Source organism: Hypanus sabinus, chromosome 6 (assembly GCF_030144855.1).
Source record: "Hypanus sabinus isolate sHypSab1 chromosome 6, sHypSab1.hap1, whole genome shotgun sequence".
Lineage (NCBI taxonomy): Eukaryota > Metazoa > Chordata > Chondrichthyes > Myliobatiformes > Dasyatidae > Hypanus > Hypanus sabinus.
This window is the reverse complement of record NC_082711.1, coordinates 19,063,520-19,088,839: the sequence shown is the minus strand read 5'-3', so window position 1 is coordinate 19,088,839 and position 25,320 is coordinate 19,063,520. Positions and strand designations below refer to the sequence as shown.

General features: G+C 44.4%; 1 protein-coding gene and 1 pseudogene across 3 annotated transcripts in view; both read left to right on the top strand.

Annotated features, from left to right (window-relative positions):
* The first annotated feature begins 7,396 nt into the window (after window positions 1-7,396).
* On the top strand, window positions 7,397-10,868 carry LOC132394967 (uncharacterized; annotated as a pseudogene).
* Window positions 10,869-16,389: 5,521 nt separating this feature from the next.
* The window catches only part of xylb (xylulokinase homolog (H. influenzae)), a 283,379-nt gene continuing 274,448 nt past the window's right edge, over window positions 16,390-25,320 (top strand). The window contains exon 1 of one of the 3 annotated variants that reach the window (XM_059971798.1): window positions 16,390-16,688. In XM_059971798.1, the coding sequence (XP_059827781.1) occupies window positions 16,638-16,688 (51 nt within the window). In that variant the 5' untranslated portion in view covers window positions 16,390-16,637. Of the gene's footprint in view, window positions 16,689-24,612; window positions 24,657-25,320 lie in introns of those variants that run through there. The other 2 variants (XM_059971796.1, XM_059971797.1) reach the window with 2 other exon arrangements.

Sequence of the window (25,320 nt, the reverse complement as noted above, 5' to 3'; positions counted from 1 at the left end):
ACCAGGGCAGAACAGGATTCCGAGCAGGCTGGCAACCAGGGCAGAACAGGATTCCAAGCAGGCCGGCAACCAGGGCAGAACAGGATACAGAGTAGGCCGGCAACCAGGGCAGAACAGGCCAGCAACCAGGGCAGAACAGGATACAGAGCAGGCCGGCAACCAGGGCAGAACAGGCCGGCAACCAGGGCAGAACAGGATTCCAAGCAGGCCGGCAACCAGGGCAGAACAGGATACAGAGTAGGCCGGCAACCAGGGCAGAACAGGCCAGCAACCAGGGCAGAACAGGATACAGAGCAGGCCGGCAACCAGGGCAGAACAGGCCGGCAACCAGGGCAGAACAGGATTCTGAGCAGACCGGCAACCAGGGCAGAACAGGATTCTGAGCAGGCTGGCAACCAGGGCAGAACAGGATTCTGAGCAGGCCGGCAACCAGGGCAGAACAGGATTCTGAGCAGGCCGGCAACCAGGGCAGAACAGGATTCTGAGCAGGCCGGCAACCAGGGCAGAACAGGATACAGAGCAGGCCGGTAACCAGGGCAGAACAGGATACAGAGCAGGCCGGCAACCAGGGTAGAACAGGATTCCAAGCAGGCCGGCAACCAGGGCAGAACAGGATACAGAGTAGGCCGGCAACCAGGGCAGAACAGGCCAGCAACCAGGGCAGAACAGGATACAGAGCAGGCCGGCAACCAGGGCAGAACAGGATTCCGAGCAGGCTGGCAACCAGGGCAGAACAGGATACAGAGCAGGCCGGCAACCAGGGCAGAACAGGCCGGCAACCAGGGCAGAACAGGATTCTGAGCAGGCCGGCAACCAGGGCAGAACAGGATTCTGAGCAGGCCGGCAACCAGGGCAGAACAGGATTCTGAGCAGGCTGGCAACCAGGGCAGAACAGGATTCCGAGCAGGCTGGCAACCAGGGCAGAACAGGATTCCGAGCAGGCTGGCAACCAGGGCAGAACAGGATTCCGAGCAGGCCGGCAACCAGGGCAGAACAGGATACAGAGCAGGCCGGCAACCAGGGCAGAACAGGATTCCGAGCAGGCTGGCAACCAGGGCAGAACAGGATACAGAGCAGGCCGGCAACCAGGGCAGAACAGGATACAGAGCAGGCCGGCAACCAGGGCAGAACAGGATACAGAGCAGGCCGGCAACCAGGGCAGAACAGGATTCCGAGCAGGCTGGCAACCAGGGCAGAACAGGATACAGAGCAGGCCGGCAACCAGGGCAGAACAGGATACAGAGCGGGCCATCAACCAGGGAAGAACCGGATACAGAGCCAGCAACCAGGGCAGAACAGGATTCTGAGCAGGCCGGCAACCAGGGCAGAACAGGATACAGAGCAGGCCGGCAACCAGGGCAGAACAGGCGGGCAACCAGGGCAGAACAGGATTCCGAGCAGGCTGGCAACCAGGGCAGAACAGGATACAGAGCAGGCCGGCAACCAGGGCAGAACAGGCGGGCAACCAGGGCAGAACAGGATTCCGAGCAGGCTGGCAACCAGGGCAGAACAGGATACAGAGCAGGCCGGCAACCAGGGCAGAACAGGCGGGCAACCAGGGCAGAACAGGATTCCGAGCAGGCCGGCAACCAGGGCAGAACTTGATACAGAGCAGGCCGGCAACCAGGGCACAACCGGATTCAGAGCCGGTGAAACAGGTACAGAGCAGGATTCAGAGCCGGCGGACCGGGCACGGAGCAGGGTTCAGAGCCGGTGCACCTGGCATGGAGCAGGGTTCAGAGCTGGCGGACCAGGCACGGAGCAGGATTCAGAGCTGGCGGACCGGACCGGGCACGGAGCAGGATTCAGTGCCGGCGGACCGGGCACGGAGCAGGATTCAGTGCCGGCGGACCGGGCACGGGGCAGGGTTCAGGGCCGGCGGACCGGGCACGGGGCAGGGTTCAGGGCCGGCGGACCGGGCACGGAGCAGGATTCAGTGCCGGCGGACCGGGCACGGAGCAGGGTTCAGTGCCGGCGGACTGGGCACGGAGCAGGGTTCAGAGCCGGCGGACCGAACCGGGCACGGAGCAGGGTTCAGTGCCGGCGGACCGGGCACGGAGCAGGGTTCAGGGCCGGCGGACCGGGCACGGAGCAGGGCTCAGGGCCGGCGGACCGGGCACGGGGCAGGGTTCAGGGCCGGCGGACCGGGCACGGGGCAGGGTTCAGGGCCGGCGGACCGGGCACGGGGCAGGGTTCAGGGCCGGCGGACCGGGCACGGGGCAGGGTTCAGGGCCGGCGGACCGGGCACGGGGCAGGGTTCAGGGCCGGCGGACCGGGCACGGGGCAGGGTTCAGGGCCGGCGGACCGGGCACGGGGCAGGGTTCAGGGCCGGCGGACCGGGCACGGAGCAGGGTTCAGATCCGGCGGACCGGGCACGGAGCAGGGTTCAGGGCCGGCGGACCGGGCACGGAGCAGGGTTCAGAGCCGGTGCACCGGGCACGGAGCAGGGTTCAGAGCTGGCGGACCGGGCACGGAGCAGGATTCAGTGCCGGCGGACCGGGCACGGAGCAGGGTTCAGTGCCGGCGGACCGGGCACGGAGCAGGGTTCAGAGCCGGCGGACCGAACCGGGCACGGAGCAGGGTTCAGTGCCGGCGGACCGGGCACGGAGCAGGGTTCAGTGCCGGCGGACCGGGCACGGAGCAGGGTTCAGGGCCGGCGGACCGGGCACGGAGCAGGGTTCAGGGCCGGCGGACCGGGCACGGGGCAGGGTTCAGGGCCGGCGGACCGGGCACGGGGCAGGGTTCAGGGCCGGCGGACCGGGCACGGGGCAGGGTTCAGGGCCGGCGGACCGGGCACGGGGCAGGGTTCAGGGCCGGCGGACCGGGCACGGGGCAGGGTTCAGGGCCGGCGGACCGGGCACGGGGCAGGGTTCAGGGCCGGCGGACCGGGCACGGGGCAGGGTTCAGGGCCGGCGGACCGGGCACGGGGCAGGGTTCAGGGCCGGCGGACCGGGCACGGGGCAGGGTTCAGGGCCGGCGGACCGGGCACGGGGCAGGGTTCAGGGTCGGCGGACCGGGCACGGAGCAGGGTTCAGGGCTGGCGGACCGGGCACGGAGCAGGGTTCAGATCTGGCGGACCGGGCACGGAGCAGGGTTCAGGGCCGGCGGACCGGGCACGGAGCAGGGTTCAGAGCCGGCAGACCGGGCACGGAGCAGGGTTCAGGGCCGGCGGACCGGGCAACGAGGAGGATTCAGGGCCGGCGGACCGGGCAGGGAGCAGGGTTCAGGGCCGGTGGACCGGGCATGGAGCAGGATTCAGAGCAGCCGGTCCGTGCACGGAGCAGGATTCAGAGCCGGAGGATCGGGTACAGAGGAGGTTAAATCTGCTTTGGAGCAGGACAACCCCCCAACTAGGCTCAGTCCCCCCCGCCCCTTATAAACACCTGCCCTCTAATAGGCAACAGGTGTACCTCCTTAAGCCAAGATGATCCAATGGCTCTGGGTGACAGGAGGGCTGGCTGCAAGGCCCGGAGTCCGCGGATCGCGGACTGGAGCAAGACCGAAAAGGCGGGCTTCAGACCGGACCCTAACACATAGTGACCACATTATTAAGTACAGGAGGTACCTAATAAAGTGGACACTGAGTCTATATTACTTGAGTATATAGAACATAGAACAGTACCACACAGGAACAGGCCAGCTACAAAATAAATCAACCTTCCCAAGCTAATCCCTCCTACCTACACCATGTCCATATCCCTCCATCTACCTCACGTTTTTGTGCCTACCCAAACATCTCTTAAAAGCCTCTAATATATTTGCCTCTACCACCAAATGCATTCCAGGCATTCATCACTTTCTGAATATATTCCCTTTGAACCTACCCCCTCTCACCTTCAATGCATGCCCTCTGTTATTAGAAATTTCTACTCTGTGGAAAAAGATACTCCTGGTCTACACTATCTCTGTCTCTGATAATCTTATAAACCTCTATCAGATCTCCCCTCAGCCTCTGCTACTCCAAAGAAACCAACTTGAGGTTGTCCAGGATCTCGTGATATCCATGCCAGTTCAGAGCCTGATGGCTATAGGATACAAACAAGAGATTCCATAGATGCTGAAAATCTAGAGCACAGCTACAAAATGCAGTAGACCAGGCAACATCTATGGAGGGGAATTACGAGCAATTTCAGCCTGAAACTTTGGCAGTTTATTTCCCCTCATAGGTGCTGCCTGACCTGCTGAGCTCCTCCAGCATTTTGTGTGCTTTCCAAGTACAAGGTTCTTTTGCTTAGTCCACAAGCTAGTGACATATAGTGACATCAGTCAGAACAGAGGCAGTTATGTAAATCCCATGCTAATCATGTCTGCAGAACACACTGTTTATAAAGTTATAGTTGTACAGCACAGTAACAGGCCTCTGGCACAACTCAGTCATGTTGACCAAGATGCCTTTCTGAGATTGTCCCATTTGCCCAAGTTTTGTCCAGAGCCCTCTAAACATCTTGTATCCTTGTACCTGTCCAAATGTCTTTTAAACATTCTAAATATCCACCACTTTCTGAGTGAAAAAAGTGCTCCTCATGTCCCCTTTTAAATCTTTCCTTTCTCATCTTTTATCTTTATAAATCTGTACAAAGTAATCCCTCAGCCTCCTTTACTGCAGGGAAAGCAGTCCTTGCTACTTAGTGTCTCCAGTTGCAGCCAACCAATTGCAGATGGTGATGAGTCAGCCTACCAGAGAGTGAGATAGGACACCTGGCAACCACAACCTCTTGCTGGTTATCTGTAAAACTACAGAGCCAATTGTTGACTTTAGTGCATATGCACCTGTCTACTTTGGGGGACTAGTTGATGGAGGGATTCAGCAGCTATAAATTCCTGCGGTTAAACTATCAGAGGACCTGTCTTGCACCCAGCACATAGATACAATCATAAGGAAGGTGAGCCAGCGACTCTACTCACTTAGGAGGTTAAGTAGGTTCGGCTTGTCACTAAATATTCAAACCAAGTTCTATAGGTAGATTATTGTAAGCATCCTGACTGGTTGCATCATGTCTGATACAGTAATTTGAATGTACAGGAATGTAGGAAGCTGCAGAAAGTAGTGAACTCAGCCTGGTACATCCCTCCACACCACTGAAGGTATCTACAGGAAATGCTGCCTCAAGAAGGCCACATCCATCATTAAAGATCCCCACCATCCAGGCTATGCCATTGCCTTGCAGCTACCATCAGGTGGGAGGTACAGAAGCCCAAAGTCGCTCACTGCCAATTTCAAGAATAGCTATATCTCTTCAGCCAGTTGTTTGTTGAACCAAGTGGCACGGCCCTAATCATTACAGATGAGCAAATCTCTGACTACTTTGATCACTCTATTAAAATGGACTTTGTTTCTTAATTATGCAGCATCTATGGAGAGGAATAAGGAGTGAATATTTCAGGCCAGGTCCTAATAAATGGTCTCGGCCTGAGATGTTGACTCTTTATTCCTCTCCATAGGTGCTTCCTGGCTTGCTGAATTCATCAAGCATTTCCTCTGGATTTCCAGCATGTTCAGAATCTCTTGTGTTTTTATATTTAATTTGTAACAATTGTGTATAACTTATGTTTTTGTGAATGCTGCTTATCTGATGAAGCTGCTGCAAGTAGGCTTTTCATTTCACCTATACAAAACGCATACTTGTGCTAATGACAATAAACTCAGTATAGACTTTGACTTTTCCAAGATGGTGGCGCGACGCAGCTTGCAGCGGCCACTCCGGAGCTGATTATCTGTTATTTGTGAAGTGGGTTGCCATGTGCAATCATAATCAATTGAAAATGGACATGGGAGCACAGAGGAACATTGGGAAATCTCCAGGAAGACGTTCTTTGCTGCTGCTGCTGTGCGGTCTGAGACTCTGCTGGGAAGAACAGGCCCCCAGTCCTCGGGGTCGCGTTGCTGATGGCCGTTGGCAGGGCCGTCTTAATACGCTCGGCAGAGGATGGTGCTTGGAGAAGCTGTGCCGGAGGGGATGGTCATCGGCTCGGAGGTTTGACAGACTCAGAGTCCGCTGCGGTCAGGTCATTTTTGGTGTGTGCTGAGTCTGCGAGGCTAGGTTCGACGGAGCTCTCATAGTGTGCTGCGTCTGCGAGGCTGAGTTGGGCGGCGCCGTGGAAGTCCATAGTGGGGGTATTCCCTTCTGCTGCCGGTGTGGGATGGCGAGTCTGTCGGGACCCTCGGTACTTGTGGAAACTGCGTAGTGATTTCTTTTGAACTTATAGTCCTTTAACATCTTTGGACTATTTTTACTGTGCCTATAGTCTGTTTTTTTTTAAATCAATTATGCTATTGTTTGCACTGTTGTAACTATGTGGTTTTGTGCAGGTCTTGTAGCTTTAGTTTTTGGTCTTGATTGTCTGGTGGATTTTGAGATCCTTTCCAGGGAAAGCGCTAAGACAGTAGCATGATATTAATACGCAGCAGCCTCTCCGGACTCTGGATTAGGGAGTGCCAAATGTTATGTGGATTTTTTGGTGTAGTCTGTTTTGTCATGTGCTTTTGTGATATCATTCTGGAGGAACGTTGTCTCATTTTTTAACTGCATTGCATTTGTGGTTTCTAAATGACAATAAACTGAATCTGAACCTGAATCTGACCTAAAACTCAAGCCCTCCAGTCCTGGCAACACACTTGTGAATCACTTCTGCACCTTCTCTGGATTAATCACATCATTCCTATAGAAAGGTCACTATGTGTAGACAGGAGTTTGGAGTACAAGTTACAGACAGATCATTAAAGGTCTTATTAAAGACCAAGTGGACTGCTCCTGATCATAAATTGTATATTGGCAGAAAGCTAGAGATCTGCAAAGAATCTCTTACTTTAAAATGACGTCTAGAAGCAAGGGCTTCAACCCAAAACATTGACCTTTCCTTTCTCCTCACAGAGCTGCTCCAGCCATGAAGTTCTTGCAGGAGATAGAATGTTGTTGCTGATTCCAGCTTCTGTGGTCTCCTGTGTCTTGATTGAAAATAGTATTCTTTTAAGAAGTTTTCATTGGCACAAAGACAATCAGACTTTGATCCTAAGTAATTGTTTTTAAGAGGGTGAACCTGTCATAAGAATTCCTTCTTTAGTAAATCAAATTTCTCAGAAGTTTATTCAGGCAAGACCATGTTGTTCACAAGTCTACTTGCCAAACTAGAAATGTTTGTCATTAAGCATATACCTAAATAACACTTTGACATTCTGGGCATTAAAGTGTTTGTAAAGAGTTGGTTCAGCAAATATAATATTTATTGACCTGCAGCTTGAAAGGTTACCAGGAAAGATGAAATAAAATACCTGCAAAAGTCAATGTCAAGGTTGAGTTTATTTTCAATCTGCACAAGTACACGTATGCACAGGTGCATTGAAAAACTTAATTGCATTGGTATCACATGCACATCGTATCCTTAAGCAGTATTCACAAGAAAAATATAATTCAAATATAAATTAACACAACTTTACAAGAAAGAACACAATTATGATGAAAAAAAGCCGGAAATCTGAGAGTTTAAAAACAAAATGCTGGATATTCTTAGCAGGCCAGGCAACATCAACGGAGAGGAAAAAGTTACTAATTCAGGACAAAGACACTTCAACAACTTTACAAGAAAGAACAGAATCAGAATGAAGAAATAGCAACGCAGAAAATCTGCAATGAAATGAGAAAATGCTGTATATTCTCAGCAGGTCAAGGTAGGTAGTTGGACATTGGAAGCAATTAGCTGACAGGCTGTTTAAAGATTTTAAGGTCAATAATGAATTACTTTTTCTCGGAAAATAGTTTAAATCAGGGAATTGTGGCAATTGTGAAACTAGATTTCAAGCTCAGTCTGTAATTAGTTTTCTGCACCATCAAGTTCTTGAACTCATCTGCACAGATCTAACCATAGCTCAGCAATGGAACTTGTTTCACTTCTGCTGGCAGCTTGTCCCACACTCTCACCATCCTCTGTGAAGAAGTCTCCCCTAAGGTCCCCTTAAATATTCCACCTTTCACCCTTAACTTATGACCTCTAGTTTCAGTCTAACCAAACTTCAGTTGGGAAAAAACCTACTTGCATTTATCCTATCAATACTCATAATTTTGTTTACCTCTATCAAATCTCCCCTCATTCTCCTGCTCTCCAAAGATGTAAGTCCTAAGCTATTCAAGTTTCACCTCCAACTCAGGACCTCAAGTCCTGGCAACAACCTTGTTAATTTTCTCTGTACTCTTTCAATCTTATTGATAGCTTTCCTGGAGGTAGGTGACCAGAAATGGTTACAATACCAAATACTTCACCAATTTTAACATGACATCCCATACTCTACAAGTATGTCAAGATCAAGAGGATAAGATGTGAGAGAATAGGACTAATCAAGTGTGACAGTGGGAAAGTATGTATGGAACTGGAGGAGGTAGCTGAGGTACTTAATGGATACCTTGCTTCAGTATTCACTACGGAAAAGGATCTTGGTGATTGTAGGGATGACTTACAGTGGATTGAAAAGCTTGAGCATATAGACATTAAGAAAGAGGATGTGCTGGAGCTTTTGGAAAGCATCAAGTTGGATGTCCCAGGCAATGGACAAGATGTACCCCAGGCTACTGTGGGAGGTGAGGAAGGAGATTGCTGAGCCTCTGGCAATGATCTTTGCATCATCAGTGGGGATGGGAGAGGTTCCTGAGGATTGGAGCTGTGCAGATGTTTCCTTATTCAAGAAAGGGAGTAGAGATAGCCCAGGAAATTATAGACCAGTGAGTCTTACTTCAGTGGTTGGTAAGTTGATGGAAAAGATCCTGAGAGGCAGGATTTATGAACATTTGGAGAGGCATAATATGATTAGGAATAGTCAGACAGGGCACTTGAGGCTTCATTGTGCTCTGTTGATTGACAACGGCTGGTCAGAAACATGGAATGCATCCTAGTGAAATGTGTGGCAACAGATCTGGCTATTCAGTGGTTCCTCTGGAATGCGGCAAGCTTCTTCCAAACCAATATGTTTCATGATTTGGCAGGACCAGGGACTTTCCTATCGACTCTCCTGAGTTCTAGGTGGAATGGCACTAATTCCTTGGGACAGAAAATACCTCTGTTAACCACATGGGGCTTGAGTGTGAGACTGTTCCTGTTCATTAGATAAAAGAAGGTCAGTATCAACACTTCACTCAAGTTCATAACAACTGTAGATGCTTCTTTCCTAACTGGACTATTCAACGTGTCTGGATCTTCATCACACTCCTCCTAGCAGTCATTTTAAACCTTCAGAAAGAGGATACACCTCTTTATATCCAAAACTTCGCGGGATGGACGATCTGGGCTTTCGGCTTCATGGTAGAGGCAATTGCAGACCATCAGAGGTGGAATTTCAAAAGTAATTCTATAAATGCTCAGGACAAATTCATTTGCCATGGGCTCTGGGCTTACAATCAGCATCCAAACTACTTGGGTGAATTGCTTCAGTGGATTGGCCTGTTCATCTCTGCTTCTAGTGTAATGAAGGAAATGGAGTACATCAGTGTCTTCCCACTCGTAATTATGTGGGTCTTTTACACACAAACAAGTGGAATTCCCATTCTGGAGAAGGAAGCTATGAAAAAGTGGGGACATGATCCTGCTTACCTCGAATATGTCAAACATACACCACCTGTCTGGCCATTCAGATTTTAATGCAAATTTCATTCATTAAGACCCACAAGTCACCCCACCTCTCAGTTTCTGGTGTGATTTCACCAATTTCAGCAAGGCAATTGATAAGGTACCTCATGCAAGGCTTATTGAGAAAGTGAGGAGGCATGAGATCCAAAGGGACATTGCTTTGTGGATCCAGAATTGCCCACAGAAGGTAAAGAGTGGTTGTAGACAGGTTATATTCTGCATTGACGTTGGTGATCAGTGGTGTGCTTCAGGGATCTGATCTGGGACAGATCTTCGTGATTTTTATAAATGACCTGGATGAGGAAGTGGAGGAATGGGTTAGTAAATTTGCTGATGACACAAAGGTTGGGGGTGTTGTGGATAGTGTGGAGGGCTGCCAGAGGATACAAAACTGGGCTGAGAAGTGGCAGATGGAGTTCAACCCAGATAAGTGTGAGGTGGTTCAATTTGGTAGTTCAAATATAATGGCAGAATATAGTATTAATAGTAAGACTCTTTTGGTAGTGTGGAGGATCAGAGGGATCTTGAGGTTCGAGTCCATAGGACACTCAAAGCTGCTGCTCAGGTTGACTCTATGGTTAAGGCGGCATATGGTGCATTGGCCTTAATCAACTTCGGGATTGCGTTTAAACGCTGAGAGATAATGTTACAGCTATATAGGACCCTGGTCAGACCCCACTTGGAGTACTGCCCTCAGTTCTGGTCACCTCACTGCAGGAAGGATGTGGAAAGAAAGGGTGCATAAAAGATTTACAAGGATGTTGCCTGGTTTGAGGAGCATGCCTTATGAGAATAGGTTGAGTGAACTTGGCTTTTTCTCCTTGAAGTGACGGAGGATGAGAGGTGACCTGAAAGAGGTGTATAAGATGATGAGAGGCATTGATCGCCTGATAGTCAGAGGCTTTTTTCCAGGTCTGAAATGACTAGCACGAGAGGGCACAGTTTAAAGGTGCTTGGAAGCAGGTACAGAGGAGATGTCAGGGGTAAGTTTTTTACGCAGATAGTGGTGAGTGCATGGAATGGGCTGCTGGTGACGGTGGTGGAGACGGATATGATAGAGTCTTTTAAGAGCCTCCTGAATAGGTATATGGAGCTCAGAAAAACAGAGGGCTATGAGTAACCCGAGGTAATTTTTAAAGTAAGTACATGTTCGGCACAGCATTGTAGGCAGAAGGGCCTGCATTGTGTTATAGGGTTTTCTATGTTTCCTGCATTCAGTACTCTGATTAATGAAGACCAATGTGGCAAAAGCTATCTTTTCGACCCTAACTTCAATAATTTGTGATACATTTTCAAGGAATTATGGACCAGTACATGGAATTTTATAATGCAATACAATACTGAAATTAAGAGTTAATTGTTGAGGAAGGCAAATGCAATGTTAGCATTCATTTCAAGAGGTCTAGAATACAAGAGCAGGGATTTGATGCTCAAATTCTATAAGCCACTGGTGAGGCCTCATTTTGAGTATTGTGAACAGTTTTGGGCTCCTCATCTAAGAAAAGATGTGTTGATCTTGGAGAGGGTTCAGAGGAAGTTCACAAGAATGATTCCAGGAATGAAAGGATTATCATAAGAGGAATATTTGATAGCTCTAGGTCTGTACTCACTGGAATTTAGAAGGATGAGAGGGGATCTCATTGAAACCTTTCGAAAGTTGAAAGGCCTAGACCAGGGGTGGCCAATCTTTTACATTCTATGTGTTAATTTTTTCACATGAGTTCAGATGCGCTGTAAAACTCTTGTACCCCCATTCAATTCTTGTAAAAATATGTTAATATAGACATATTTAGCATTTTTACATGATATATTGATTTAATATAAAAACAAGATGAACATTACTTACCTTAATGAGACTTTTAACAAATATATTTTGTCTTCTTTTGATTTCTTCCTTTTTCTTAATCACAATATTCTTTCCGTAACTCAGACCCAAGCGCCAGCTTCAGTTTTCCTTCTATTTCAGTCTGATGTTGTTTTTTATAGTGTCTATTAAGATCATGTCTTTTATTAGGTAATAAAGTGTTTTCACAAACATTGTACAACGGTTTTCCTGATGGACTCACTATAAATAAGAACTCATTTTCCCACTGTTCATTGAATTCACGCTTACTATCACTTTCTGCTTTTCTTTTGCACTGTGATGGGTAACTGAATGTAAAAACAAGGCTTAATTATCGAAAAAGTACAAAACTGCGAATGTTCACAAAGGACGAACAAAGCACAACTCCATAGCACACGAGTGTTAATTGTAAACTGACTGGCAAAAACCTGTGATGCACCACTGGTGCAGGCACCTGGCGCCTCGGGATCAAACAAGTATCAAACGTGTATTGAACAGTTATGGAACGACTGCAGAACAAAAGTCCTTCTTTCCTAGTTTGACTCATTGAACATTTTAAAAAAATTGAAAACAGATTAATGTGAAAGAAGATAACATTCACCAAAAGATGTGCACGAAATAATAAAATTGCTAAAAATAATTGCTAAGTTTTAGATTTATTCTCAGTAAAACCCACTTCTAGCTCTAAGGTACTTGAATTCCTGTTAGATTTTTTTCTCTACAAATCGGTTTTTGGTTAACACTTTTTGCATGAGTAGGCTTACTTTTTTATTATCATTACTGGGGTGCAATGTGCCGCTTCCAATCATCCAATGCGCCATAGGTTGGCTATCCCTGGTCTAGACAGAGTAGACGTGGGAAGAGTTGATGGACCAAATGGCCTAATTGTGCTCCAATGTCTTGTGGTCTTATGGAAAGGATGTTTTCCATGGTGGGGGTGTCTAGGATAAGAGGGCACAGCCTCAGGATAGTGGGGCGCGCATTTCAAAGACAGCTGCAGAGAAATTTCTTTAGCCAGGTGGTGAATTTGTGGAATTTGTTATCACAGGCTGCTGTGGAGGTCAGGTTATTGGGTGTATTTAAGGCAGAGCTTGATATGTTTTTGATTGGACATAGCATCAAAGGTTATGGGGAGAAGGCCGGGGAGTGTGGCTGAGGAGGGGAAAAAAGGATCAGCCATGATTGAATGGCAGATAAAAGAATAAAATGTCAAAGCTGCTGTTGATGGGCTATAGGATTAAAACACACTGGTAAAACAGAAACCAATGGGAAATATTTTGTGACGGTCCATGATCTCACCATTAGGACAGTGCTACAAAAGTGCCAGGCACCATGTCCATCAAGAGCGTATCCAACTATCAAAGCTTTACATTACGCATCTTCAATACACAACGTCACCAAACGACCAGAATCGGAACTAGACCACTTACAAAAACCATGGCTACAAAAGCAGGTCAGATACTGGGTGTCTTGGAACGAATGACACACTTCCTTAAGTCTCAAAGCATTTCCGACAGCATTAGTCAGGAGTGCCATAGAATATTCTAGATGATGAAATGTAACTCAAAAAAATTTGACCATATACAAAGTAGCCCATTGAGCAGCCCAAGCATTCATTCTATCCATCACTGGCAGACTTGGGGTCTAGTATGTACCACTTACAAACTGAACTTACATTGATTACTCTGAAACACCTCTCAGTCCTATGTCTGCTATCAACAAAATGGACAATGAGGAGAATGAGAGGGATTTGATAGGGGTATACAAAATACATAGAGTAAATGCAAACAGGCTTTTGCCACTGAGGTTGGGTGAGACTAGAACGGGAGGTTATGGGGAAAGACAGTAAGACATAGCAGCAGAATTACGCCATTCAGCCCATTGAGTCTGCTTTGTCTTTTCATCATGGCTGATCCCGGATCCCATTCAACCCCATACACTTGCCCTCTTACGATATCCCTTGATGCTCCGACCAATCAGGAATCTATCAACTGTTTTGAATATACCCGCAGACTTGGCCTCCATTGCAGTCTGTGGCAGAGTATTCCACAGATTCACCATTCCTTGGCTAAAAAATTTCCTCCTTACTTCTGTTCTAAAAGGTCGCCCCTCAATTTTGAGGCTATGCCCTCTTGTTCTGAATACCCCCACCAGAGGAACCAGCCTCTCCACATCCACCTTATCTAGTTCTTTCAACATTCGGTAGGTTTCAATGAGATCCCACATATTCTTCTAAATTCCAGTGAGTACAGGCCCAATGCTGCCAAATGCTCCTCATATGTTAACCCCTTCATTCCCGGTATCATGCTCGAGAACCTCCTCCAGACTCTCTTTCTGATAAGGGGCCTAAAACTGTTGACAATACTCCAAGTGCGACCTAACTAGTGTCTTATAAAGCCTCAGTATTATCTCCTTGCTTTTATCTTCTATTTCCCTTGAAATAAATGCCAACATTGCATTTGCTTTCTTTAGCACAGAATCAGTTTGTGAATTAACCTTCTGGGGTCTTTCATGAGGACTCCTAAGTCCCTTTGCACCTCTGATGCCTAGATTTTCTCCCCATTTAGACAGCAGTCCGCACTATTGTTCCTTTTACCAAAATGCATTTTCATACATTTCCCAACACTGCATTCCATCTGCCTCTTTTTTGCCCATTCTTCCAATTTGTCTAAGTCCAGCTGCAATTGCATTGCTTCCTCAGCACTATTTACCCTTCCACCTATCTTCATATCATCCACAAGCTTGGCCACAAAGCCATTAATTCCATTATCTAAAACAGTTGCAATCAACGTGAAAAGTAATGGTCCCAATACTGACCCCTGAGGAACACTGCTAGTCACAGGCAGTCAACCAGAAAATGCCCCTTCTATTTCCACTCACTGCCTTCTGCCTGTCAGCCATTCCTCTATCCATGCCAGTATATTTCCTGTAACACCATAGGGTTTTATCTTGTTCAACAGCCTCATGTGAGGTACCTTATCAAATGTGTTCTGAAAATCTAAGTAAGTGATATCCACGCCTCTCCTTTGTCCACCCTGCTTGTTACTTCCTCGAACAACACTAACAGATTTTTCAGGTAAGATTTCCTTTTACAGAAACCATGCTGACTTTGACTTATTTTATCATTAGTCTCCAAGTAGCTTGAAACCTCATCCTTATTAATAGACTCTCAACACTTTCCCAACCACTGAGGTTAGGCTAACTGGCCTATAATTTCCTTTCTTTTGCCTTCCTCCCTTCTTAAACAGTGGAGTGACATTTACAATTTTCCAGTCCTCTGGGACCATGCCAGAATCAAGTGATTCTTGAAAGTTCATGACTAATGCATCCGTTATCTCTTCAGCATCCTCTCTCACGACTCTGGGATGTAGTATAGGTGACTTATCCACCTTAAGAATTTCCCTAGCACTTTTTCCTTTGTAATAGCAATGGCACTCATGGGCCTCTGGCACACTGCTAGCGTCTTCCACAGTGAAGACTAAAGCAAAGTACCCATTAAGTTAATCTGACATTTCTTTGTCCTCCATTACTGCTTAACCAGCATCATTCTCCAGTGGTCTAATATCAACTCTCACCTTTCTTTTATTCTTTATATAACTGAGAAAACCTTTAGTATCCTGCTTTATATTACATAAGAACATAAGAAATAGGATTTGGCCATCTGGCCTGTTGAGCCTACTCCCGTCATTCAATAAGATCATGGCTGATCTGACAGGGACTCATCTCCACCTACCTGCCTTTTCCTCATGACCCTTAATTCCTCTACTATCCAAAAATCTGTCCAACCTTGTTTTAAGTATATTTACTGACATAGGCTCCACTGCTTCACTGGGCAGAGAATTTCATAGATTTATCACTCTTTGATAAAATCAGTTCCTCATCATCTCTATCCTAAATCTACTCCCCTGAATCTTGAGGCTATGTCCCCTAATTCTAGTCTCACCTATTAGTGGAAACAACTTTCCTGCCTCTATCTCATCTATCCCTTTCATAATTCTATATGTTGCTCTAAAATCTCCTCTCATTCTTCTGAATTCCAGCAAGTACAGTCCCAGGCGACTCAATCTCTGCTCATAGCCTAACTCCCTCATGTCTGGAATCATTCTGGTGAGCCTCCTCTGCATCGCCTCCAAAGCCAGTACATACTTCCTCAAGTAAGGAGACCAGAACTGCACGCAGTACTCCAGGTGCAGCCTTACCAGTACACAGTACAGTTGCAGCATAACCACCGTGCTCTTGAATTCAATCCCTCTAGCAATGAAGGCCAACATCCCATTTGCCTTCTTGATAGCCTGCTGCACCTGCAAACCAACCTTCTGTGATTCATGCACAAGCACTCCCAATTCCCTCTGCACAGAAGCATGCTGCAGTCTTTTACCATTCAAATAATAACCTCCTGTTCCTGCGCCTTGTGAACTATTCCCAGACTTGAGCCACTTCTGTTCTGCTGTCACCCCCCCAAACTATCCACCTTCAATCCACCTGGGCAAGCTCCTCTCTGGCCTCTGGAATTTCCTTTATTCCATTAAGGGTGAAAGGTGAAATGTTTAAGTGGGGACACAAGGTTGAACTTCTTCACTCAGAGGGTGGTGAGAGTGTGGAAGGAGCTGCCATCAAAAGTGGTGGATCACAACATTTAAGAGAAGTTTGGATGGGTTGTAGATACAAGAGATATGGAGGGCCGTGGTCCAAATGCGGGTTGGTGGGACGAGGCAGAATAACCGAGGGGCGGTGGGTCTTTTTATGTGCTGTAGTGCTCCATGACGCATTGACATAACTGGGAAAGATGGGATTTCGCCCACGGAGAGACGAACACAGATCGACGCTGAGGTAACTCCGGCTAACGACGCACTGTGGGTGGCATCCCCACTCGCCCAGCCCCTCTTGCTGATTAGCTCGACAGCCTGCCAATGCCACGGGCTCTCCGTCCCGCATCGCTCCTCCTCGGTGCTCGCCTGGCTCACCACGAACCGTGTAACACACACAAACAGCCGACGTTCCGGGCCGAGACCCCTCATCGGGATTGGCGGGGTCTGGTCTCTAGGCCGCGGCCGCCCCGCGCTCTCTTAATCGCGCAGGCCCGGCGGGGCTCCAGTTAGTCCCGCCCAGCCCTGCTGTTGCCCCGCCTCCCCCGCGCGCGCGCCCGCCCGCTCCCCCTTCCGGCCGGCCGGTGACAGCGAGCATGGCGGCGGGCGGAGAGTGCTACCTGGGCATCGACCTCAGCACGCAGCAGGTGAGGCGCGCTCGGGCGAACCCTCCCCGCCCACTGGCTTCCGCTTCCTGGGCCTCTGCAGCTGGTGGTCCACGATGGCAGATTATCGTCTACTGCGTGCAGGGCGGGCCGTGTAACCCGTGGTTAGGGATCAGTCTGGTGGAAAGGAGAGGATGGAGGTGGGGGTATGGACCTGGTGTAAGTCGTCGGGTTAAAGAAGGTTCGGACAGGACGGGCTAGAGGTGCAGTTAGTGGTGTTGGAATAGGGTACTCTAGGGTAGTAATCTCTGGGTTGATGCTTACTCCAAGGGATAGTGAGGGTAAGAAAGTGTGCCTGCTGAATTGGTGCAGGTGGCAGGGTTTCAGATTACTGGTTCATTGGGATCTCTTCTCAAGTCAATTCATGTCACTTTTTATTGTAATTTCAACCATAACTGCTGGTACAGCACATAGTAAAAATGAGACAATGTTTTTCAGGACCATAGTGTTACATGACACAGTACAAAAACTAAACTGAACTATGTGAAAAAACAACACAGAAAAAACACTAGACTACAGATCTACTCAGGACTGCATAAAGTGCACAAAACAGTGCAGGCATTACAATAAATAATAAACAGGACAATAAGCCAGTAAGGTGAAGGTATGACCTGTACAAAAGGAACAGGTTGCTCCTGAACCCAAAGGGGATCAATGTGCTTGCGCAAGTTTCGCTAAAGCTGTTGAGGAGGGTTTAAGTTAGTTTGGCAGGGGGAATGTGAACCAGAGTGATAGGGCTGACGATGGGGCAGTTCGTATACAACCAGTGCCGTGTAGTGAGACTGTAGGAAGGTCAAGCAGTTGATAGGACAAAATTGCAGTCAGTGGGATGAGTTAAAGTGTAACAGGGAGCCAGACTGAAAAAGGATGATGAGTACAGGACTGAAGATGTTACATTGAATGCACACAATAATTGGAATAAGGTAGATGATTTGGTAGTGCAGTTAAAGATTGACAGATATGTTGTAGGCATCACAGAGTTGTGGCTGAAAGAAGATCATAGTTGGGAGCTTAACATTCAAGGATAAACATTATATTAAAGATCAGGCAGATAGGCAGAAGGGGTGGTGTGGTTTGGCTTTTGTAATAAAATGAAGCCAAATCCTTGGCAAGAGGTGTCAAAAGATTTGTAGGTAGAATCCTTGTAGGTAGAGTTAAGAAATTGCAAGGTTGAAAAGACCCTGTTGGGAGTTATACATGGGCCTCTGAACAGTAACCAGCATGTGGGCTACAAATTACAATGGGAGATAGAAATAGCATGTACAACAGGCTTATGTTGTGACAGTCATATGCTGGTAGATTGGGAAAGCCAGGTTGGTGCTGAATCCCAAGCAAGGGAATTTGTAGAATGCCCATGAGATGAGGTTTCGGGTTACCCGAAGGCACATGATAAAGTAATCCAAATTCAACATGGTTTCCTTAAGGGGAAACATTGCTTGACAAGCAGGATAGACAAAGAATAAGTGGATGTAGTGTACTTGGATTTTCAGAAGACCTTTGACGAGGTGCCACGCATGAGGCTGCTTAACAAGATAAGGGCCCATGATATTACAGGAAAGAAACCAGCATGGCTAGAAACTTGGCTCTCTGGCCAGAGGCAAAGAGTGGGAATAAAGGGGACCTTTACTGGTTGGCTGCTGGTGATTAGTGGTGTGTCGCAGGTGTTGGTGTCAGGACTGCTTCTTTTCACTTCATAGGCCAGAGATTTGGATAATGGAATTGATGGCTTGGTGGCCAGGTTTGCAGTTAGCACAAAGGTAAGTGGAGGTTCAGGTAGTGTTGACGAAGCAGGGTGGTTGCATAAGAACATACACCGATTGGGAGAATGGACAAAGGAGTGGCAGACAGAATGTAGTGTAGGGAAGTGCATAGTCATGCACTTTGGCAGAAGAAATAAAGATGAGATTTTTGAATTTTCTTCCCATTTAGGAAATAGTTCACAAGTGCAAAGGGATTTGGAGTCCTAAAGGTTAATTTCCAGGTTGAGTTGGTGTTAAGGAAGGCAATTGTAATGTTAACATATATTTTGTGAGGACTAGAATACAAGAGCAAGGATGTAATGTTGAGGTTTTATAAGACATTGGTCAGACCACACTTTGAATGTTGTGAGCAGTTCTGAGCTAAGAAAAGATGTGCTAGAATTGGAGAAGGTCCAGAGGTGATTCCATAGACTATAAGACTATAAAGACATAGGAGCAGAATTAGGCTATCTGGCTGACCCATCGAGTCTCCTCTGCAATTCAATCATGGCTGATCCTGTTTTCTACCTGCTCCTCAACCCCAGTTCCCAGCCTTCTCCCCGTAACATTTGATGCCATGTCCAATCAAGAACCTATCAATCTGTGCCTTAACTACACTCAACGACTTGGCCACCACAGCTTTATGTGGCAACAAATTCCACAAATTCACCACCCTTTGGCTAAAGAAATTTCTCTGCATCTCTGTTTTGAAAGGGTGCCCCTCTATCCTGAGGCTATGGCTTCTTGTCCGAGACTCTCCCACCATGGGAAACATCCTTTCCACATCTACTCTCTCTGGGCCTTTCAATATTTGAAAATTTTCAATGTGATCCCCCACTTACCTTTCTGAATTCCAGTGCGTACAGACCCAGAGCCATCAAACATTCTTTGTATGATAACCTTTTCATTCCTGGAATCATCCTGTGAACCTCTTCTGGACCCCCTCCAATGTCAGCACATCTTTTCTAAGATGAGGAGCCCAAAACTGTTCACAATACTCAAGGTGAGACCTCACCAGTGCCTTAAAGCCTCAGCATCACATCCCTGCTCTTCTAGGCCTCATGAAATGAATTCTAACATGGCACTTGCTTTCCTCATCACCAACTCAACTTGCAAGCTAACCTTTAGCATGTTCTGCACAAGGATTCCCAAGTCCCTCTGCATCTCAGATTCCTGGATTTTCTTCCTGTTTAGAAAATAGTCTGCACATTTATTTCTACTACTAAAGAGCATTACCATACATTTTCCAACATTGTATTTCATTTGCCACTTTTTTGCCCATTCTCCTAATCTGTACAAGTCCTCAGAACAGTATCCTACCTGTTTCCTCAACATTACCTACCCCTCCACCAATCTTCGTATCAGACTTGGTAACAAAGCCATCTATCTATTGCATCATCTAAATCATTTACATACAGCATAAAAAGAAGTGGTCCCAACACAACCTCTGCGGAGCACTACTAGTCACTGGCAGCCAACCAGAAAAGGATCCTTTTATTTCCAGTCATTGCCTCCTACCAATCAGCCAATGCTCTAGCCATGTTAGTAACTTTCCTGTAATACCATAAGCTCTTAACTTAGTAAGCAGCCTCATGTGTGGCACCTTGTCAGCCTTCTAAAAGTCAAAATATACAACATCCACTGCATCCATCCTTTCTTTCTTTTTCAATCTTTTTGAGTTTCATATATAAAAAAAAACATAACATAATAATGAATAGGTTATAAGTGCAATAGACTTGAAATTGCATTAATAATAAGATAACAATATCCTATTAAATATCAACAAAAAAATAGTACATTAATCAATCAAGCCTATAATAATTATATATGAAAAAAATAAAAATAATCATCAAAAGAAAAAAAAATTTAAAAATAAAAGAAAAAATATATATTGAGAAAAAAAACACTAAACTAAACTAACATGGGCAATAATAACAGTTTATATGTATATGATAGTGTCAAAAACTCCGGAACTCCATACCTGAACAAGAATAAGCAGAGAGAAGGTCTGGAAGAGGCCAAATTAATTCATATGAAAATGTCGAATGAACGGTCCCCAAGTTTCTTCAAATTTAATTGATGAGTCAAAAATAGTGCTTCTAATTTTTTCCAAGCTCAGATAAGAAATAGTTTGAGAGAACCACTGAAACGTGGTAGGAGGATTTACTTTCCAATTTTGTAATATAGACCTTCTGGCCATTAATGTTACAAAAGCAATCATTCGTCTAATTGAAGGGGAAAACTGATTACCATCCTCATTTGGTATACCAAAAATTGCAGTAATAAAATGAGATTGTAAATCGATATTCCAAATTGAGAAAATGGTAGCAAATATGTCCTTCCAATAGTTATGTAAAGTGGGACATGACCAAAACATGTGGGTCAATGAAGCCACATCTGAATGACATCTGTCACATTGAGGGTTAATATGAGAATAGAATCGAGCAAGCTTATCTTTAGACATATGAGCTCTATGTACAATTTTAAATTGTATTAAAGCATGTTTAGCACATATAGAAGAAGAATTAACCATTTGTAAAATTTTTTCCCATTTTTCTGTTGATATATTATATTGAAGTTCTTTTTCCCATTCTTGTTTAATTCTACCTGATATTTCTGGTTGTATCTTCATAATCATATTATAAATAAAAGCCACTAATCCCTTCTGACAAGGATTTAAGGTAAAAATCAAATCTGAGAAATCCATTGAAGTTGAATTGGGGAAATATGGTAGAACTTTATGTAAAAAATTTCTGATTTGTAAATATCTAAAAAAATTAGATTTAGGTAACTTAAATTTGTTGGAAAGTTGGTCGAAAGACATCAAACTACCTTCAAAAAAAAGATAACGAAAACATATTATACCTTTCCTTTTCCATATGCTAAAAGCTTGATCTGTCAAAGAAGGTTTGAAAAAAAAAATTAAGTAAGATAGGGCTATCAAAAACAAAGTTTTTCAGAGTAAAAAACTTACGAAATTGAAACCAAATTCGTAATGTATGTTTGACAACAGGATTAGATATCTGTTTATTGAATTTAACTAAATCAGCAGGAAGAGAAGAACCAAGAACGGAGAATAGAGAATATCCCTGTGCCTCATTGCATTCTAAATTTACCCACTGTGGGCACAATGGTGAATCCAAATCTGATTTCCAATATATTAGGTTACGAATATTATTCGCCCAGTAGTAAAATCTAAAGTTAGGTAAAGCTAAACCACCATCTTTTTTAGATTTTTGTAATTGCCTTTTACTTAACCTGGGGTTTTTATTTTGCCACACAAATGAGGAAATTTTTGAATCAATGTTATCAAAAAAAGATTTAGGAATAAAAATTGGTAAAGCTTGAAATAAATATAAAAATTTCAGTAAAATCATCATTTTAATAGCATTAATCCGACCAACTAATGATAAGGATAGGGAAGACCATCTTGTAGTAAGTTGTTGAATTTGATGGAGCATAGGTAAAAAATTCAGTCTAAATAAATCTTTATATTTCTTGGTAATTTTTATACCTAAATAGATAAAGTTATCAGTAACAACTTTAAATGGTATCCTATCATTCAATAAAGTTTGCGAGTTTAAAGGGAATAAATCACTCTTATCCAAGTTTAGTTTATAACCAGAAAAACTACCAAATTGAGCCGACAAGGATAAAATAGCGGGAATAGACCTGTCAGGATCAGAAATATATAACAACAAGTCATCAGCATAAAGTGATAACTTGTATAACTTCTCATTACGGGTAATACCAAAAATATTAGGAGATTCACGAATAGCAATGGCTAAAGGTTCTAATGCGATATTAAATAATAAAGGACTTAAGGGACAACCTTGTCTCGTACCACGAGATAATTGAAAAAAAGAGAATCTGTAATTATTTGTAAGAACAGAAGCAACAGGTTTATAATATATTAGTTTGATCCATGATATAAAATTAGGACTAAAATTAAAATATCTCAAAGCGTTAAATAAGTATGTCCATTCAACTCTATCAAAAGCTTTTTCAGCATCTAATGAAATAACACATTCTGGGATTATGGGTGATGAAGTATAAATTATATTAATCAATTTTCTAACATTAAAAAAGGAATACCGATTCCTAATAAAACCAGTTTGGTCTTCTGAAATAATCTGTGATAGTACCTTTTCTAACCTAATGGCTAAAATTTTTGTAAGAATCTTAGAGTCTACATTTAATAGTGATATAGGGCGATAAGATGCACATAAAGTAGGATCCTTATCTTTTTTAAGAATTAGAGAGATAGTAGCTTCATAAAAAGATTGAGGTAATCTCTTCTTAGCAAATGCATCATTAAAGATTTCATATAACCAAGGGGAAAGCAAAGAAGAAAAAGTTTTAAGAAATTCTAAAATATAACCATCAGGACCAGGAGCTTTCCCTGAATTCATTGATGAGATAGCCTCTCCTATTTCGGCCATAGAGATAGGAGCATCAAACAAGCTATGATCTTCATCTGTCAGTTTGGGAATATTCAAATTGTTAAAAAAATTATCCATCATGGACAGATCGCCATCAAATTCTGGTTGATATAAAGATTTATAAAAATCTTGAAAAGTGTTATTGATTTCTTTATGATCAGTAGTTAGATTACCGTCTTGTTTACGAATTTTAATAATTTGTCGCTTAGTCGAAATAGCTTTTAATTGATTAGCTAACAGTTTACCAGTTCGATCACTATGGATATAAAATTGAGCTCTGGTCCTAATTAATTGATTCTCAATTGAAGAAGATAATAAGCTATGCTCCATTTGAAGCTCAACTCTCTTCTTATAAAGTTCTTTGGTAGGAGTCACGGAATAAATCTCATCAATTTCTTTAATTTTATCCACTAATAAAGCAATATCTAAATATCTTTGTTTTCTTTTACCAACGGAATATGAGATAATTTGACAACGGATAAAAGCCTTAAAAGAGTCCCAAAGTATTCCTCTGTCAATCTCTTCAGTATAGTTTGTTGAGAAAAACAAGTCAATTTGCTGTTTTATGTAGGTGATAAATTCTGGGTCTTGAAGCAAAGTAGCGTTAAGTCTCCAAGATCTAGTATTATTGGAAAAGTCCGAAATCTTGATAGATAACTTCAAAGGTGCATGATCCGAAATAGTAATAGAATCATATTTACAATCAGTAACATCCGTTAATAAACGATGATCAATAAGGAAATAATCAATTCTAGAATAACTGTGATATACATGTGAAAAAAATGAAAATTCTTTATCTTAAACTGCCATATTTCAGTAATTCCCGAATCAACCATAAAAGAATTAATAGGTAAGGCTGATCTATCTATCCTACTTGTAATCTCCTCAAAGAATTCCAACAGGTTTGTCAGGTAGGACTTTCCCTGAAGGAAACCATCTTCCCAACCACTGAGGTCAGGCTAAATGGTCTAAAATTTCCTTTCTGCTGCATTCCTCTCTTTTAAGATTCACATGAATGGTCCCAGGAACAAAGGGGTTAACATAGGAGGATCATTTAGATGGTCTGTACTTGACGGATTTAGAAAAATGATGGCGAGGATCTCATTGAAACCTAAATATTGCAAGCCTAGATAGTGTGGATGTGGAGAGGATGTTTCCTATAGTGGAAGAGTCTAGGACCAGAGGGCACAGCCTCAGAATAGAGGGATGACTATTTAGAACAGAGATGAGGAAACATTTCTTCAGCTAGAGAATCTGGAATTCATTGTGACAGGTGGCTGTGCAGGCCAAGTTATTGGCTATATTTAAGGCAGAGGTTGATAGTTTCTTGATTATTCAAAGGCTATGAGGAGAGCGCAAGAGAATGGGGTAGAGTGGGATAATAAGTCAGCCATGATTGACTGGCAGAACAGACTTGATGGGACTGAATGGCCTAATTCTGCTCTTGAGTATTATGATGTTATTAAAGTTTTGGTTGCAGATTGGGTTAAATTAATTTGGGGTGTAGACTGGGGTGAATTGGATGTTTTGAAATAATTAAATAAAGCTTGTTATCAAACCCTCTTTCTTATCTTGTATATTTGACTATGGTCACTCTCATTTTTTTTCACTAGTGGGAGCGTCAGGAACAAGGACACACAAATACAAAATAAGGGGTCTATGCTTCTGTTACACCACTAGCCACAAGCTTTCAGTCAGAAAAAAACAACCCTCTGTGATCATCATCTGTCTGTTCTGAATCTTGTTTGCTAACCTGCCTTGGATCCCAGGTGCAGTAAACCTTTGGACCAGTTTCCCCAAGTGGATCACGGTCAAAGGCTTTATTAAAGTCTATGGTATGGAAGCTATTGGAAAAATATTGTGAGGGACATGATTAATTTATAGAGTGACTGTATGAATCCTGTCTCTTCAACCACTCTGCACTCACATATTTTGTTATCTCTTTGAAAAATTGAATCATATAGCAAAGAGAAAGCATTCATATAGCAAAGCCGTGCTGACTATCTTTGAATAGTCCCTTGAAAGATTAATCCTATCGCTTACAACATTTTTCCAATAGCTTCCATACCACAGGACAGGAGCAGAATTGGCCCACTGGGTTTATTGAGTCTGCTTCATCGTTTGATACCCCCTCAATCCCACCTTTCTGCCTTCTCCCTGTAACTTTTGAGGCCTTTGCTAATCAAGAACCTATCAACCTCTGCCGTAAATATACCCAGTGACTTGGCCTCCACAACTGTCTGTGGCAATGAATTTTGCAGGTTCACCACCTTCTAGCTACAGAAGTTCCTCCTCTGATCTAAAGGATTGTCCTCCTATTTTGAGGCTAGAATCCCTCACTATAGGAAACATCCTCTCCACATCCAGTCTATCTAGGCCCTTCAATATCTGGTAGGTATGAATGAGATCCTCTGTTACGCTTTTAAACTCTAG